The sequence below is a fragment of the Ranitomeya imitator genome, chromosome 1, assembly GCF_032444005.1.
Source record: "Ranitomeya imitator isolate aRanImi1 chromosome 1, aRanImi1.pri, whole genome shotgun sequence".
NCBI classification, from domain to species: Eukaryota; Metazoa; Chordata; class Amphibia; order Anura; family Dendrobatidae; genus Ranitomeya; species Ranitomeya imitator.
Window position 1 is genome coordinate 952,676,147 of NC_091282.1, and position 17,609 is coordinate 952,693,755.

The following is a 17,609-nucleotide window of genomic DNA, read 5'->3' on the forward strand; positions in this document are numbered from 1 at the left end:
GCAGAACAATATTGTATCATACAATTATTAGGTTCTGTAGAAGGACGTAGATCTGGGGATTTATTATGATGGAATATAGGCTGAACTGGATGGACAAATGTCTTTTTTCGGCCTTACTAACTATGTTACTATGTTACTATGATCTTGATATTGATATGCACAGTTGATCATTTGGACCATAAAAGGTCAATATGTGATTGGTAATTGCAAAATAACAAAAGAACTGTGTACTTGTAGGTACTTAAACTGAAAAATGTCTGAATGCTGATCATACCCCGGAGGAAGCCTGTAGTGATGGCGAAACCCAGCGGTTTGTTGAAGGGATCAGCATCAGTATAAGATTGTTGTCTGAACCAATTGTTTATAATACGTTTGCATAAGTAAGTGGCATTATGTAAAGCTGCAGGACAAAGGCAACACCATCTGATGTTGTTACACTGATGTGATAAATGTGGAGGATATTAGATGTGACAATTGCCAAATACTGATTAGGTTATAGCACCCTCCATTTCGAGGGTATTTATTACGCTGTGGTGTTGTCAGTGCTGGGAACTCCTCTTTACCTAATTGTTGAACTTTAGGACATACCCATTTATTCGCAGCAGCTCCTATGAAGCTAATTGATTGTTGTGACACATCTATGTTTACAGGTCAGAAACTGATGCAAGAGCTGATCACATAGTATTCTAGGGCATCTTTCACATTCATCCAGTACGTCACTTTTAGTATTGGACCCTTGAAGGAGCCATATCAAAAAACACTGCATGTTCAACTCATAAATGTTGCAGAGTAGAAACTGGTAAAAAAAAAGCCTGATGACAATAGATACTGTTTTGACAGCAGTTTTCATCAATTGAGGTACAGGAAAACTGATTTGGATGGCTTGAGTAACATCCATGCCTCTGCTTTTGTTGTGCGGCATCGGACTTTCATTGCTGAAAAATGCGGGGCAAAAGCGCAGTAGTTCAGTTAGTATTTTGGAGCTTGTGGCATCGTCCACAAACTAGTTTGTGGGTTAATTCCTAACATTGTTGCACTCCTGTCAAAGTACAGTATTTATCCTCTTCATATATTGTAATCATCATATTGTATAGCACTGTGTACTTACAGTTGCTCATTTTGCCGTTCTACCAAGTAAATTCTTTTCTTTTTTTTCTGCTCTGTAGAAACAGAAAGTGTCTTGTGCCTGCAGAAATCATTTCCCTCGTTAACTCATAGAATCATAGAATGTTAGAGTTGAAAGGGACCTCAAGGGTCATCGTGTCCAACCCCCTGCTCAATGCAGGATTCACTAAGCCATCTCAGACAAATGTCTGTCCAGACTCTGTTTGATGACTTCCATTAAAGAAGAACTCACCACCTTTTGTGGCAGCCTTTCCACTCATTGTGCACCCTCACTGTCAAAAAGTTTTTTCTAATATTTAATCTGCATCTTTTCCCTTTCAGTTTCATTGCATTGCTACTTGTTTCCATGTGCAAAAGAGAATAAGTATGATCCCTCTATGCTGTGACATCCCTTCAGATATGTAGACAGCTATTAAGTCTCCCCTTAGCATTCTTTTTTGCAAGCTAAACATTCCCAGTTCCTTTAACCATTCCTTGTAGGACATACTGTGCAGTCCGCTCACCATCCTGGTAGCTCTTCTCTGAACTTGCTCTAGTTTTTCAATGTCTTTTTAAAAATGTGCCCAGAAGTGGACACAGTATTCTAGATGAGGCCTGACCAAGCAGGAATGTAGGATTACTTCATGTGATCTAGACTCTATGCTTCTCTTAATACATCCTAGAACTGTGTTTGCCTTTTTTGCTGCTGCATCACACTATTGACTCATGTGCAGTCTGTGATCTATTAGTATACCCAAGTCTTTTTCACACATGCTATTGCTTAGTTCTATTCCTCCTATTCAATAAATGTAATTTTCTGTTTTCTTCCCCAGGTGTAGAATCTTGCATTTCTCCTGTTAGATACCATTATATTAGTTGCTACCGTTTGCTCAAGCTTATCTAGATCCTTCTGAATCCTTCTGTCTTCTCTAGTTAACTATCCCTCCTAGCTTTGCATCATCCGCAAATTTGATTAGTTTACCTTCAGTTCCCTTATCGAGATAATTTATAAAAAATGTTGACCAACACAAGGGCCAGGACAGAGCCTTGTGGGTACCCCACTTGAAACACTTTTCCAATTGAATGTGCAACCATTTATTACCACTCTTTGAGTACGGTCACTGAGCCAGTAATGAATCCACCAACCGTAGCCTTGTTAATCCCTTACTTGGTCATTTTTTCGAGAAGGACAGTATGAGATATTTTATCAAATGCTTTGCTGAAGTTGAGATATACTATACCTACCGCATTTCTCTGATCCACCCAGTCAGTGATTCCATCATAAAAGGAAATTAGATTAGTCTGGCATGACATGTTTGCTACAAACCCATGCTGGCTCTGGGTAATTACTGCATTCTTATCCAATTACTTACATACATGCTATGTAATAATTTGTTCAAATATATTTTCTGGTAAAGAAGTATTTTCACTGGTCTGTAATTTCCTGGATCTGTCTTCTTTCCTTTTTTGAAAATAGGGACAACATTTGCCCTTCTCTAATCCTCTGGGACTTCTCCTGTTTTCCAGGATTTTTCAAAGATTCTGGCTAGCGGGTCTGCAATTTCCTCTGCTAACTCTTTCAATACCCTAGGATGTAATTCAGTTGGATAAGGAGATTTAAATTCATTTACATTAGCTAAGTGTTCCCTCACCATCTCTCTATTTATGGATAGAGTGGGTTCTTGTATTCCTTCGATGGCACCGTGAAGATTAGTTGATGTTACATTTGCTTTCTTAGAGAACTCCTGACCCAGCTTAGGCTGGGTTCACACTGCGTTAGTGTGACCCGTTTAACGGACTACGTTACACCGCGGCATAACGCGGTGTAACGTAGTCCGTTAACGCCACCATTACTTTCAATGGCGGACGCATCGCTAGCGCACGCCCACAATGGGCATGCGCTAGCGATGTGCCATCATTGAGTGACAGACCCGAGACGTGGGCTGCAGCGTTTCCGGGTCCGTCACTGCTAGCGCAGATGGAGCTAGCAGATGCAAACGTCGGCACTTGCATTAGTACAGTCCGTTTAACGGATGTGTTGAACGGACTGCACTAACGCAGTGTGAACTTAGCCTTAGAAGGAATCAGCTAGTCAGTTTATAATCACATGGTGTCAGAGACCTAATGGAAATGAGTAATTGTAAGTACACAGTAGCATCTACTATATACGGTAATTGTCTAAGGGTCACTTCCGTCTGTCTGTCTGTCTTTCTGTCTGTCTGTCACGTATATTCATTGATCGCAGCCTCTGTCTGTCATGGAAATCCAAGTCGCTGATTGGTCGTGGCAAAACGCCCACGACCATTGCCACGACCAATCAGCGATGGCCATAGTCTGGCAGCGAAATGGCCGCTGCTTTACTGCCCTGCAGTCAGCGCTGAGCGCCCACACAGGTTTAATGCCAGAGTTAACAGACCGCGGTGTAATGCACTCTGTTAACGCAGCTATTAACCCTGTGTGACCAACTTTTTACTATATACGCAGCATCAATAGTAAAACGATCTAATGTTAAAAATAATAATAATAAAAAAAAAGATTATTCTCACCCTCCGATGTCGCCTGCTGTCCACGGCAGTGCAAGCGGCAGGTTCCGGTGCCAAGGATGCTATGCGAGAGAAGAACCTGCCATGACGTCACGGTCATGTGACCGCGACGTCATCACAGATCCTGCGCTCATACCAACCCTGGGGCCGGAAGCTGCCGCGTGCACCGCACACAGGCACCAGGACTTCAAGGGGCCTTCGGAAGGTGAGTATATGTTTATTTTTTATTTTAAGTCTTTTTTAACCACGCATATAGTGCCCATATTGCTATATACTACGTGGGCTGTGTTACATACTGCGTGGGCTCTGTTATATACTACATATCTGTGCTATATACTATGTAGCTGGGCAATACGCAACGTGACTGTGCAATATACAACGTGGCTGTGCAATATACTACGTGCTCTGTGCTATATACTACGTAGCTGTGCAATATACTATGTGGCTGTGTCGGTTCTGTTATATACTATGTCGACTGTGCAATATACTACGTGGCTCTGTTATATACTACGTGGCAGTGCAATATACCACGATATACAGTGGGGAAAAAAAGTATTTAGTCAGTCAGCAATAGTGCAAGTTCCACCACTTAAAAAGATGAGAGGCGTCTGTAATTTACATCATAGGTAGACCTCAACTATGGGAGACAAACTGAGAAAAAAAAACCCAGAAAATCACATTGTCTGTTTTTTTAACATTTTATTTGCATATTATGGTGGAAAATAAGTATTTGGTCAGAAACAAAATTTCATCTCAATACTTTGTAATATATCCTTTGTTGGCAATGACAGAGGTCAAACGTTTTCTGTAAGTCTTCACAAGGTTGCCACACACTGTTGTTGGTATGTTGGCCCATTCCTCCATGCAGATCTCCTCTAGAGCAGTGATGTTTTTGGCTTTTCGCTTGGCAACACGGACTTTCAACTCCCTCCAAAGGTTTTCTATAGGGTTGAGATCTGGAGACTGGCTAGGCCACTCCAGGACCTTGAAATGCTTCTTACGAAGCCACTCCTTCGTTGCCCTGGCGGTGTGCTTTGGATCTTTGTCATGTTGAAAGACCCAGCCACGTTTCATCTTCAATGCCCTTGCTGATGAAAGGAGGTTTGCACTCAAAATCTCACGATACATGGCCCCATTCATTCTTTCATGTACCCGGATCAGTCGTCCTGGCCCCTTTGCAGAGAAACAGCCCCAAAGCATGATGTTTCCACCACCATGCTTTACAGTAGGTATGGTGTTTGATGGATGCAACTCAGTATTCTTTTTCCTCCAAACACGACAAGTTGTGTTTCTACCAAACAGTTCCAGTTTGGTTTCATCAGACCATAGGACATTCTCCCAAAACTCCTCTGGATCATCCAAATGCTCTCTAGCAAACTTCAGACGGGCCCGGACATGTACTGGCTTAAGCAGTGGGACACCTCTGGCACTGCAGGATCTGAGTCCATGGTGGCGTAGTGTGTTACTTATGGTAGGCCTTGTTACATTGGTCCCAGCTCTCTGCAGTTCATTCACTAGGTCCCCCCGCGTGGTTCTGGGATTTTTGCTCACCGTTCTTGTGATCATTCTGACCCCACGGGGTGGGATTTTGCGTGGAGCCCCAGATCGAGGGAGATTATCAGTGGTCTTGTATGTCTTCCATTTTCTAATTATTTCTCCCACTGTTGATTTCTTCACTCCAAGCTGGTTGGCTATTGCAGATTCAGTCTTCCCAGCCTGGTGCAGGGCTACAATTTTGTTTCTGGTGTCCTTTGACAGCTCTTTGGTCTTCACCATAGTGGAGTTTGGAGTCAGACTGTTTGAGGGTGTGCACAGGTGTCTTTTTATACTGATAACAAGTTTAAACAGGTGCCATTACTACAGGTAATGAGTGGAGGAAAGAGGAGACTCTTAAAGAAGAAGTTACAGGTCTGTGAGAGCCAGAAATCTTGATTGTTTGTTTCTGATCAAATACTTATTTTCCACCATAATATGCAAATAAAATGATAAAAAAACAGACAATGTGATTTTCTGGTTTTTTTTTTTCTCAGTTTGTCTCCCATAGTTGAGGTCTACCTATGATGTAAATTACAGACGCCTCTCATCTTTTTAAGTGGTGGAACTTGCACTATTGCTGACTGACTAAATACTTTTTTGCCCCACTGTATGACGTGGCTGTTATATACTACGTGGCTCTGCTATATACTATGTGGCTGACCAATATACCAAGTGCCTGTGCAATACACTACGTAGCTGTGCAATAGACTACGTGGCTATGTTATATACTACGTGGCTGTGTTATATACAACGTAGCTCTGCTATATACTACGTATGCTGTGTTATATACTACGTAGCTCTGTTATATACTCCGTCGGTTGTGTTATATACTATGTCACTGTGCAATATAGTACGTAGCCTGTGCTATATGCTACCTACATATTCTAGAATACCCGATACGTTAGAATCGGGCCACCATCTAGTATAGTATAATGACTGCAATATATTAAGAAGATAAAATCTTTGATTGCAGTGCTTTTTTAACTTCCTGTTCTGAGCCTGGATGTAGGGTCTTACACCATTTAAACCCTTATTGATGGTTCACTCTTGTTACTCTGCTACTGCTCATCCAGTTTGTTTCCCATTATTGACTTTTGCTCGTGTCATGACTATTCCTCTTGATGACTTTTTCCTATCCTGACCTATTGGTAATTACCCGACTTTCAGACCATGCTCTGCCAGCTGGCTCCACTGTTCAGCAGCCACTTCATGGACTCAATCTAGTGGCCTTTGTGTAAGTCCAGATCTCTGTCAAGGAATTTAAAGGGAACCTTTCACCCCCAAAATCGTAGGTGAGCTAAGCCCACCGGCATCAGGGGCTTATCTACAGCATTCTGTAATGCTGTAGATAAGCCCCCGATGTAACCAGAAAGATGAGAAAAAGAGGTTAGATTATACTCACCTGGGCGGGCGGTCCGATCCGATGAGCGTCACGGTCCGGTCTGGGGCCTCCCATCTTCTTACGATGACATCCTCTTCTTGTCTTCACGCCGTGGCTCCGGCGCAGGCGTACTTTGTCTGCCCTGTTGAGGGCAGAGCAAAGTACTGCAGTGTGCAGGCGCCAGGAAAGGCCAGAGATGCCCGGCGCCTGCGCACTGCAGTACTTTGCTCTGCCCTCAACAGGGCAAAGTACTCCTGCACCGGAGCCGCAGCGTGAAGACAAGAAGAGGACGTCAGTGTAAGAAGATGGGAGGCGCTGGATCGGACCGAAACACCCATCGGACCGGACCGCAGCGGTAACGCCCCTGGGTGTGTATAATCTAACCGCTTTTACTCATCTTTCAGGATACACCGGGGGCTTATCTACAGTATTCCAGAATGCTGTAGATAAGCCCCTGATGCCGGTGGGCTTAGCTCACCTTCAATTTTGGGGGTGACAGGTTCCCTTTTAGTAATAAGGCCAGGGTCCCCTTGGCACCTGCAAGACGGAGTAGCTAGTGCAAAGACAATCCATGGATGCCCATTAAAGGGTTGTCAGAATTCCACTAACACTACACCATTACAACATGAATATATTGTAAGGAAAGCCATTCTAACAAATGAGCCTTGCATGTGTCAACCATACACTAATATGTCCATACTCATAATTATCATTTGTATTTTATATATGTCCTGCTGAATGTTGAATAATACTTCCTCCAGGGCTTCATGTAAATATTCTTCCACATTTAATTAAGTTACACCAGCTGTTCCTTGGTAATAAGTACTTTGTTTTGGAAGAAAAAAAGAGAGAAGCTCTGTTATTGTCTACAGCTACAATCTGGTTTGCTAAAACATCTACATATTACATCATCTTTGACACACGTCAAAATGCACAATAGACTACATCAAAAGGTGCAAGCTGAAGATGTTGACAATGGTCCTCACAGTCCACTGATCTGAACATAATTGAAAATCTGTAGCTAGACTTCAAAATAACAGTGCGTACAGAACTGGAAGAATTTTCCAAGGAAGAATGGATGAAAATCCCTCAAACAAGAATTGAAAGACTACTGTCTGGCTAAAAAAAAAGCATTTTCAAGCTGTGATACTTTCAAAAGGGGGTGCTGCTAGGTACTAACCATGCAGGGTGCTGAAACTTTAGCATTTTCTTTTTTGCAATTTTTAAAATGTAAAAGCTAAAAATTTATGCATATTTTTTTTTAATAAAATGCAAAGGAAATGTGTCATCTTTAACTCTAGGCCTTTTAGAGATCAGTTCATCTTAGACTTGCTTAACTGTTCACAATAACAGTAATTTTGCCCACGGGTGTCCAAACTTTTCAATGCCACTGCATTAAGCCATATTTAGACATCCTTGAAACACATCTATAGAATGGACTATGGCATATAGACCAGCGGTAAGTCTCTTTACCCGATCTCAACAGCCTCATAGACATATCTGGTTCATGAGACCAACAGCCAGCCGAGGTCCAGTCCATCACGGTTCGTATTTGGACCATGTTACATGGCTGTCTGAATTTGGTCTCAATATTCTTGTATTTATGCATCTCAACCATCTCAATTCTCCAGTCTACACTGTACAACTTTAACATCTGATGGGTTCAGATTTAACATCAGAGGGTTAAGATTGTTTGGTAATTCTAAATATTTCCCTCTTAATGCAGTCTCTGTTAGCGTCGGGTCACAAGACCATTTCCAGCACAACCAAGAAAACAGTCCCATTATTCTGATCGGATTTTGATCTGAATGGCATAAATTTTTCTCACATGTGAGGAGAACAAAAAAAGATCTTACAGCTTTTCCATTCTGTCAGTTAGTGAAAATCGTGAAAAAGAGGATGTCATCCGAGCGTGGTTCAATTTTTTTCATGGGCCCATAGACTTGCATTGTCGATTTTGATCCGACAAACACATCAAAATTGGACATGTCTCCGATTTGTTTCTGCAACCATTTGATCTGAGGAAAACATCAGATGTGCACAGCCCCATAGAATATCATAGCTACAAGTGTGGTCCGTGAAGACCATGGATAGCATTTGTCCAAGAAAATTGATTACTGTTAAGCAGTACGGTAGACTGTAGAATCTGTGGGGTATATTCTTCTCTCTACATAATATTGTGATCAGGTATAACAGGATAATAAAATTGTTTGATTGTTTTTCTTGTCTCGTTATGAATGTGTCGTCCAGTTTTCCCTCCTCTCGATCCTTCTCATACAGTGATCTTCTCAGTACATGTTTGCATCCCCAGGCTGCGCAGAAGACACTAGTAATTATGCATTACAATTCCATTTGGTGAAGTTATCTGTGTGCTTTATGTGCCAGTCCCATAGCCAGAGGTTAACCACCCAGCTATTGGTTAATAAGCACTTTCCAGACATGTTTATTTAGATGGAGTGTGCTGCATTGTATAACAGGTGCCTACATGTAACCATTTCATTATTTTAGTGCTATATTGTGCCTTGTTGTCTCTGACGAAGGGTTAAAAGCATTCCAGTCAACTGGATTATTGCATTTTGCAGAAAAAAAGTCTAGTTCTACATTGCCAAGAGCTTAATGTCTGACCTCAAACTTCTTAGTGGATTTCTAGAGAAATGTGACTCTTCTCACTTTGTTGGTGTTCCAAAAATCCTTTCTGCAATAAAGCAACAACCTTCCGATAACACATATTATTATATAAGGCCCCTGGGCTGTGGGAAAAATGTACTCTTCTCAGAGAAGAGCCAATATACCATACACGAAAAATAGGGAAACTGAACATCCTTCACAGAAAATCAGGTGTGGATGGGAGATGGTTTCATTGTATCTGACACTAATGCTCTGCTTTGTGTTACATTGTTTCCATTAGTGTAGTTCACTTTACTGTTGGCATAGTGGGAGGGGGCTACAGATAGATATAGGTGAGGTATATGTATCTGTCATTGTGTGTACAGTATATTAACAAAGCAAAAATCTGTATTTGAGTGTGAATCATACAGATGATCCCACTAATGATAAGTCATAACAAAGCAAAAAAAGTGGAAATTAAAGCATAACTTTTAATACACTAAAGTTAGTTAAAAATAGTCACCCAAGTGAACACATAAGACAAAGGGGCCACGTCTCAACCATATATAATGGATGTCAGAGACTGATGAGCCCTAGACAGGGTTAAAAAGTTGCCGACCGTAATTTCGGAACCTATATTTCTGAGACAGGGTTCATGGAAGCTGTGTCAAAATATATGAGGGACAGCAGCAATCCCTGTGCACTCAGATACGTATATTAACAATGGACAGTTAACAACGGGTACTGCAAGAGATGCTAACTGTAACTTTAGAAAAATAAAAGGAACGGTCTCACCAATTCCATCAGGCAGGCACAGGAGCATCGGGTGTTTCTTAATCTGATGAACATCCGGAAAGGAAGGAGATGACAATCCCTATGGGGCTACCGGTAAGCTATCCCCAACGCTCCTGCCCTTACAAGGGCAATCCACAGCTACCCCTGTATACACATGCCCTGCACTCTCTCTCTCTTGTCGTCCCAGAAGCAGATGGCTTCTTTCTGAGATGACAGCCATGCAGACCAAATTGGTGCAGTGTGCGGTGTATGGTCTGAGCACTGACAAGCTGACCCCCCACCCCTTTAACCTCTGCAGCAATGCTGGTATTTTTAAAAGACAACCTCTGGATATGACACTGAGCACTTACACTCAGCTTCTTTGTTCAACCATGCCAAGGCCAGTTCTGAGTGGAACCTGTCTTGTTAAACTGTTGTATTGTCTTGGCTAACATGCTGCAGCTCAGTGTCAGGGTGTTGGCAGTCTTCTTATAGTCTAGGCCATCATTATGTGGAGCAACAGTTCTTTTTTCCAGATCATCAGAGAGTTATTTCCCATGATGTGCCACGTTGAGCTTCCAGTGACCAGTATGAGAGAGTGTGAGAGTGACAATACAAAATTGAACACACCTGCTCCCCATTCACTCCTGAGGCTTGTAACACTAATTAGTCACATGACATCGGGGAGGGCACAATTTGGCCATTTTCAGTTAGGGGTGTACTCACTTTTGTTGAAAGCAGTTTAAACATTAACCCCTTCCCAACATTTGCAATATATATCATGCTCAGGAAGTACTTCCCGACCGCTGCAGTATATATACGTCATGGCAGTCTCCCACGCACAGGAGGCTGTGCATCGGTGATCGTCGTTGGGCGTCAGCTGATTCTGACAGCTAACATCTGGCACTCAGTGCTGGTGGTAAAAATGTAATTATTTTTTTCTTCACTGCCCGATGGTATAAAATTTTGTGCAAAAAAAAAGGGGAGAAGCCAGCACTGCTTATGGTTAGAACGTGGCGGGGTAGCTCAAAGAATTGATCAATTGTTTGCTAAATGTCTCATTTTGAAATACAGTTAGAAATCAATATGTGCATTTGCACTTTATGTATTGCGTTCTGACCATAGGCAGCGCTGGCTTCTCCCCTCTTTTGCTATAAAATTTTGTGACCCACCTGTGGTGGCAATATGATCATTGCACCCCTAGATTAATTCATTGAGAGGTTTACTTTGTAAAATGGGGTCTCTTATAGGGGTTCTGCTATTCTGGCACCTCAGGGGCTCTGACAATGTGAAATGGCACCCTCAAACCAGTCCAGCAAAATGTGAACTCATATATGGCGCTTCTTCCCTTTGTGAGCTTTGCACTGTGTCTGAAAAGTTGTTTTCGACCACATATGGGGTATCGGCGTACTCAGGAGAATTGCACAATAAATATTGGGATCCATTTTATCCTTTCCTTTATGTTAAAATTAAACAATTTGGAGCTAAAATAACATTTTTGGTGGTAAAAAATATATATATTTTTTCATTTTTACAGATAATAATAATCTTTATATAGCGCCAACATATTCCGCAGCGCTTTACAGTTTAACAGTTTCAAACACAAAAGTCATAAGTAACAACGTTAACAATACAATAATTAAAGCAAAATAAGCCGCCCCTGCTCGTGAGAGCTTACAATCTACAATGAGGTGGGGGAGATGCAAAGTACAGGTGTGTATTTACAATGATGTATTTACAATCATGGTCCAGCCATCTTCAGGGGTTGGGGAATAGATGGGGATAGTGAATGGGCTACACACACACACAAACATAAAATGACTTTGATTAGTGAACGTGATAGGCCGCTCTGAACAAATGTGTTTTGAGCGAGCGCCTAAAACTATGCAAATTATGGATGGTCCTAATATCTTGGGGTAGAGCATTCCAGAGGATTGGCGCAGCATGGGAGAAGTCTTGGAGTCGGGAGTGGGAGGTACGGATTAGTGCAGAGGTTAATCGAAAGTCATTTGCAGAGCGCAGTGGTCTGTTAGGCTGATAGACAGAAATGAGGGAGGAGATGTAAGGGGGTGCCGCACTGTGCAGAGCTTTGTGGGTGAGAACAAGTACTTTGAATTGTATCCTGTAATGAATGGGTAGCCAGTGTAACGACTGGCGAAGAGCGGACGCGTCCGAGTAACGATTAGCCAGATGGACGAGACGACCCTGGCTGCTGCATTAAGGATGGACTGGAGAGGGGAAAGTCGAGTGAGGGGGAGGCCAATTAATAGAGCGTTACAGTAGTCCAGGCGGGAGTGGATCAGGGCGACAGTGAGGGTTTTAGCTGTCTCCATGGTGAGAAAAGGGCGGATTCTAGAGATGTTCTTTAGGTGTAAGCGGCACGAGCGGGCAAGAGATTGTATATGGGAGGTGAAGGAGAGATCGGAGTCAAACATAACACCCAGACAGCGTGCCTGCTGCCGGGGTGTTATTATGGTGCCACCCACGGAGAGGGAAATGTCAGATTTAGGGAGGTTAGTAGATGGTGGGAGCAGAAGAAGTTCAGTTTTGGAGAAGTTGAGTTTCAGATAGAGAGCGGACATGATATTGGAGACTGCGGACAGACAGTCAGTGGCGTTCTGTAGTACAGTTGGGGTAAGGTCAGGGGATGACGTATATAGTTGTGTGTCGTCGGCATAAAGATGGTACTGAAAGCCAAATCTGCTGATGGTCTGTCCAATTGGGGCCGTGTAGAGAGAGAACAGAAGGGGGCTGAGCCCTGAGGTACCCCGACAGCGAGAGGAAGAGGAGATGAAGTGGAGCCAGAGAACAGACACTGAAGGAGCGGTCAGAAAGGTAGGAGGAGAACCAGGAGAGAGCAGTGTCCTTAATGCCTAGTGACTGGAGCCTAGAGAGAAGGAGAGGGTGGTCAACAGTGTCAAAAGCTGCAGAAAGGTCGAGAAGAATGAGCAGAGAGTGGTCACCATTACGTTTTGCTGTCAGAAGGTCATTGGTCACTTTGATGAGTGCAGTTTCTGTCGAATGTAGGGGGCGGAAACCGGACTGTGAAGGGTCTAGGAGGGAGTGAGTGGAGAGGTAACGGGTAAGGCGGGAGTATATCAGGCGCTCCAAGAGTTTAGAGATGAAGGGGAGATTGGAGACCGGTCTGTAGTTGTTTGCACAGGATGGGTCGAGGGTGGGTTTCTTTAGTAATGGAGTAATTATAGAGTGTTTGAAGGAGGAGGGGAAAATGCCAGAGGAGAGGGAGAGATTAAAGATTGTAGTTAGGTGACTTGTGACAACTGGAGAGAGAGACTGGAGGAGATGTGAGGGAATGGGGTCGGTAGTGCATGTAGTCGGACGAGAAGAGGAGAGGAGCTTGGAGACTTCTTCTTCTGTGATGGGATCGAATGTGGAGAGTGAGCCAGGGGCAATGAGGGGAGGGATGGGAGTCACTGAACTTAGTTGTTGGGAGCGGATTTCCTGACGGATATTGTCTATTTTCTCTATAAAGTGGGAGGCCAGGTCACCAGCACAAATATCTGTGATAGGGGCTTGTGCGTTTGGCCTGAGGAGGGAGTGAAAGGTGTCAAAAAGTTTCTTGGGGTTGTTGGATAGTGAGGAGATCAGAGTGGTAAAGTAGGTCTGTTTAGCGAAGTGAAGGGCAAAGTTATAGGTACATTATAAGTACATTGTAATATTCTGTGAAGCATCTGTGGGTTCAAGATGCTCACTACACATCTAGATAAATTCTTTGAGTTGTCTAGTTTTCAAAATGGGATCAATAGTGGGAGGTTTAGACTGTTTAATCATATCAGGAGCTCTCGAAAGGCAACATGGCAACCGCTAATCCAGCAAATTTTACATTCAAAAAGTCAAATGGCGCCCCTTACCTTCCGAGCCCTGCCGTGCGCCCAAACAGTGGTTTTCCCCTACATAATGGGGTATGGACGTGCTCATGAGAAATTGCACAGCAATTTTTGGGGTCTATTTTCTCCTGTTACCCTTGTGAAAAAAAAATTGGGTCTAAAGTTACATTTTTGTAAAAAAAAAGTTAAATGTTAATTTTTTCCTTCCACATTCCATTACTTCCTGTCAAGCACCTGAAGGGTTTATAAACTTCTTAAATGTGGTTTTGAACATCTTGAGGGGTGCCGTTTTTAGAATGTTGTCCCTTTTGGGTGTTTTCTGTCATATAGACCCTTCAAAGTAACTTCAAATGTAATATGGTCCATAAAAAAATGGCTTTATAAATTTTGTTGTAAAAATGAGAAATCGCTGGTCAACTTTTAACCATTATAACTTCGTAACAAAAAAAAACTTATGTTTCAAAAATTGTGCTGATGTAAAGTCGACATGTTGGCAATATTATTTATTAACTAAGTTGTGTGACACCACTCTCTGGTTTAAGGGCCAAAATTTCATAATTTTTAACATTTTTGGAAAATGTATGTTTTTTTCCACAAACAAACACAAGACATATCAAACAAATGTTATCACTATTATGACATGTCACGAGAAAACATTCTCAGAATCAGTGTAAAATTTGGCCTGGTCATGATGGTGAAAACAGGCTTGGGGTGAAGGGGTTAATAGCTATATGTTGCGTTATTTCGAGAACACACCAAACTTACACTGTTGTACAAGCTGTACATGCAGGCCGTTCTATAGAAAGCATGATATAGAGAAGGACACACTGAGCACAATTATATATACATTTGCTAGAAACGATTCATTATAACTTGTATTTTATTCACTGAAATCCCTGGTGTTTGTATACGGCTGCCGTCACACTATCAGTATTTGGTCAGTATTTTACATCAGTATTTGTAAGCCAAAACCAGGAGTGGGTGATAAATACAGAAGTGGTGCACAATGTTCTATTATACTTTTCCTCTAATTGTTCCACTCCTGGTTTTGGCTTACAGATACTGATGTAAAATACTGACCAAATACTGATAGTGGGACGGTAGCCTACATGTGAGTCCAGTGAACGATCCTCTCTGTGCACATTCACACAGGGAAGACTGTCAGTCACTATTAGCACTGCCCACTGGACTCATATACATATAAACATCATGGATTTTGATGAATAAAATACAAGTTTTGCTGGATTTTTTTACACAAAAATGTACATCAATCTGATTAGCTCTGTAATATTCTGCCTGCAGATCAAATACCAGTTTCAATATGACAAGTTCCAATTAACTAAGGTTTTGGTTGCAATGAATCCAAAATAAAGATGACATCTGTCTTTCCACAGGTGGCCAACACAGGTTGCCTCTTCTACAGGACTCTGCCGGTATGGTAACAGGATTGATTGCTGCTGGGGATGGGCACGACAGTCATGGGGGCAATGTCAACGTGAGTATTAAAATGGCTGGGGCTTTTGCAATTTAGAAGGGGCTTCTACAGATCTAATCTTAGCTTCCATATGTCATAGCAGGGCTTAATTCTGGGGGCTTATGCACGTGCACTCTTAATATGGTGACTCTAATTGACCCATATTTATCCACCGGAAATGCTTTATCAGTCATTTATAGCAGAAAACATCCACACTACTGACTCTGAAATGATGAATTAACAAGACTTTTCCCATTAACGTGCCTTCATATTGTAGTTCTGACTTTTTGTGTAAGGGACTGCCTACTGAGCTTAAACCTGTAAGTACGTGCGCCGGGTCCTTTTCTCAGGCTAAAGGACCACTAGACTTAAGATACATGCTGATCTAAGAATAATATTAACAACCACATGGCATTTTTAATCTGAGCTGTTATTATATACTTTTTTTTTTATAAGGCAGCATGTATCCTATGGTAAGTGGTAGCCTTAGTTGCCAATGGTCATGTAGTGTACAGTATACTTCTGTAAAAGTGTAGGACACTGCCTAGTCTTTTGCAACAAACTCAAGGGTTTTGTAGGCCTGTGTATAGGACTCACCTGGTACCCTTGTATTAGCCAGCTAGAGAGTATAAGATGTTATGTGACGTGAAACCAACATCCATACAACCTATACTGTAGGCATAGCCAGCACTTGTACGCTGCTTTCAGTGCCTTTTTTGGCACAAGCCTTTTTTGATCTTTGACCTAACATGGATTCTTAGAATTGCGAGATGTGTTAGTGTTTCTTTATAGCAGCTTGACAAGATATAAAAATGTAGAAATATCGAAGGACATCCCTGGAAAGGAGTCCAGAGTCGAGAGACAAGTACAATTTATCACTATGTTCACATCTGTATCATAGGTTCTATGTAAAGTAAAACTACAATGAAATGCCTGATTCATCACATACCAGACGCTGGCCTTACTCAAAGGAACTCCATCGATAATAGACCATAAGGTGCACCCAATTTTGCCAGGAAAAATAGCCATACATGAAATGTCATTTTTCTTGTCAAAAACAAGGAAGTGTGCCATGTGAATGTAACCTAAAGTGTGCGTAGACTGACACCCATACATCTGTATTCACTTCAGTGGTCTTTTTGTGTAGAGTCTAGTGGTCAGGTGGCCCACCAGTGAAGAGTTCACTTTCATTACTGTTGAAATGCCAATCTGAGATACAGCCAGATGTGACTCATTGCACGAAAAACTTTCCTATTGACCTACATTAATTGCTATATTAAAGGGAACCTATCATGTTATTCATTCTGCCTGAACCACAAGGAGCATGAATCAGCGCAAACAGCAGGATGGGGAGAAGCTGGCTTGGGAACAATATGGGACTAGTCATCAGAGACACTTAGTCCCCCATCAGCTTTTCAACTATGTTTACTCTAAAATGGTAGAGTGTTTCAGTGTAAAGCATACCAAGATATAATCACACAGCTTGTGTCTGGTTCATGCTGCCTGTGATTCTTGCGTTTGGGTCATTGCCTAGTTCTCATCCTCTTCTTCTGTGTAAAAGTACATTGAGGTCTATTTTATGCTCAGAGCAGCTGTTGGCATCTTTGCTCCTGAACTGTTTCCGTTTTGGTTGTGTTTGTTATAGCTGGTAGCAACATGCCACCAGTTCTAGACGTAATAATAAAACAGCTGTCAAAATGGTCTATGACTGTTGGATTTTGTCTGCCAAAATTAGAGACGTGTACGGTATTCACCCTGTAAAACGTGCATTCAGAGAGAAGACAGCCATTACCTGCAGTCATAATGTGATAAAAGGAGAAAATAAAGTACTGAGGGAACCAGAAGGACACTGCATTTTATTACCTGACCCAAATAAATGGAGAATGTATGACATTCTGGTGCTGACCTACACACCACTAATAAAACACATGGTGTAATATAACCTACTGACTCCAGTCATTCGAGGACTCTTCCTCCACTAAAAAGCCATGATGACAATATGGTGACCTATTTTTGCCCAGTTCATTTCAGGATGAGATCAGCGCAGTTTTAATTGATGGTATGAAATTCTGCCCAGCAGGGGACATGTTATGTGACCACCGTAGTTTTCATCATAGGATCTTTTAATGAAGTGTATGCTTTCAGTTACTGCTCTCTCTACGACAGGCCCATAAATGTCTAGGATATGTTTGACCAAATATTAGTCCATACTTAACATTGTATTGGAATATTTCAGAGAACTAAAAACATCTTTTAAAGGGGCATCTAAAAGAAGCTTTAGTATTCATTTATAGTAAATGTATGTAAGTATAGGGTAGTGCTTCAAGCATCAGCATTGGGCA

General features: G+C 42.0%; 1 protein-coding gene across 5 annotated transcripts in view; it reads left to right on the forward strand.

Annotated features, from left to right (window-relative positions):
• The window catches only part of NPNT (nephronectin), a 110,341-nt gene that overhangs the window by 14,307 nt on the left and 78,425 nt on the right, over positions 1–17,609 (forward strand). For all 5 annotated transcript variants that reach the window (XM_069743713.1, XM_069743715.1, XM_069743711.1 and 2 more), the window contains exon 2: positions 15,188–15,288. In XM_069743713.1, coding sequence (XP_069599814.1) covers positions 15,188–15,288 — 101 coding nt within the window. The remainder of the gene's footprint in view (positions 1–15,187; positions 15,289–17,609) is intronic.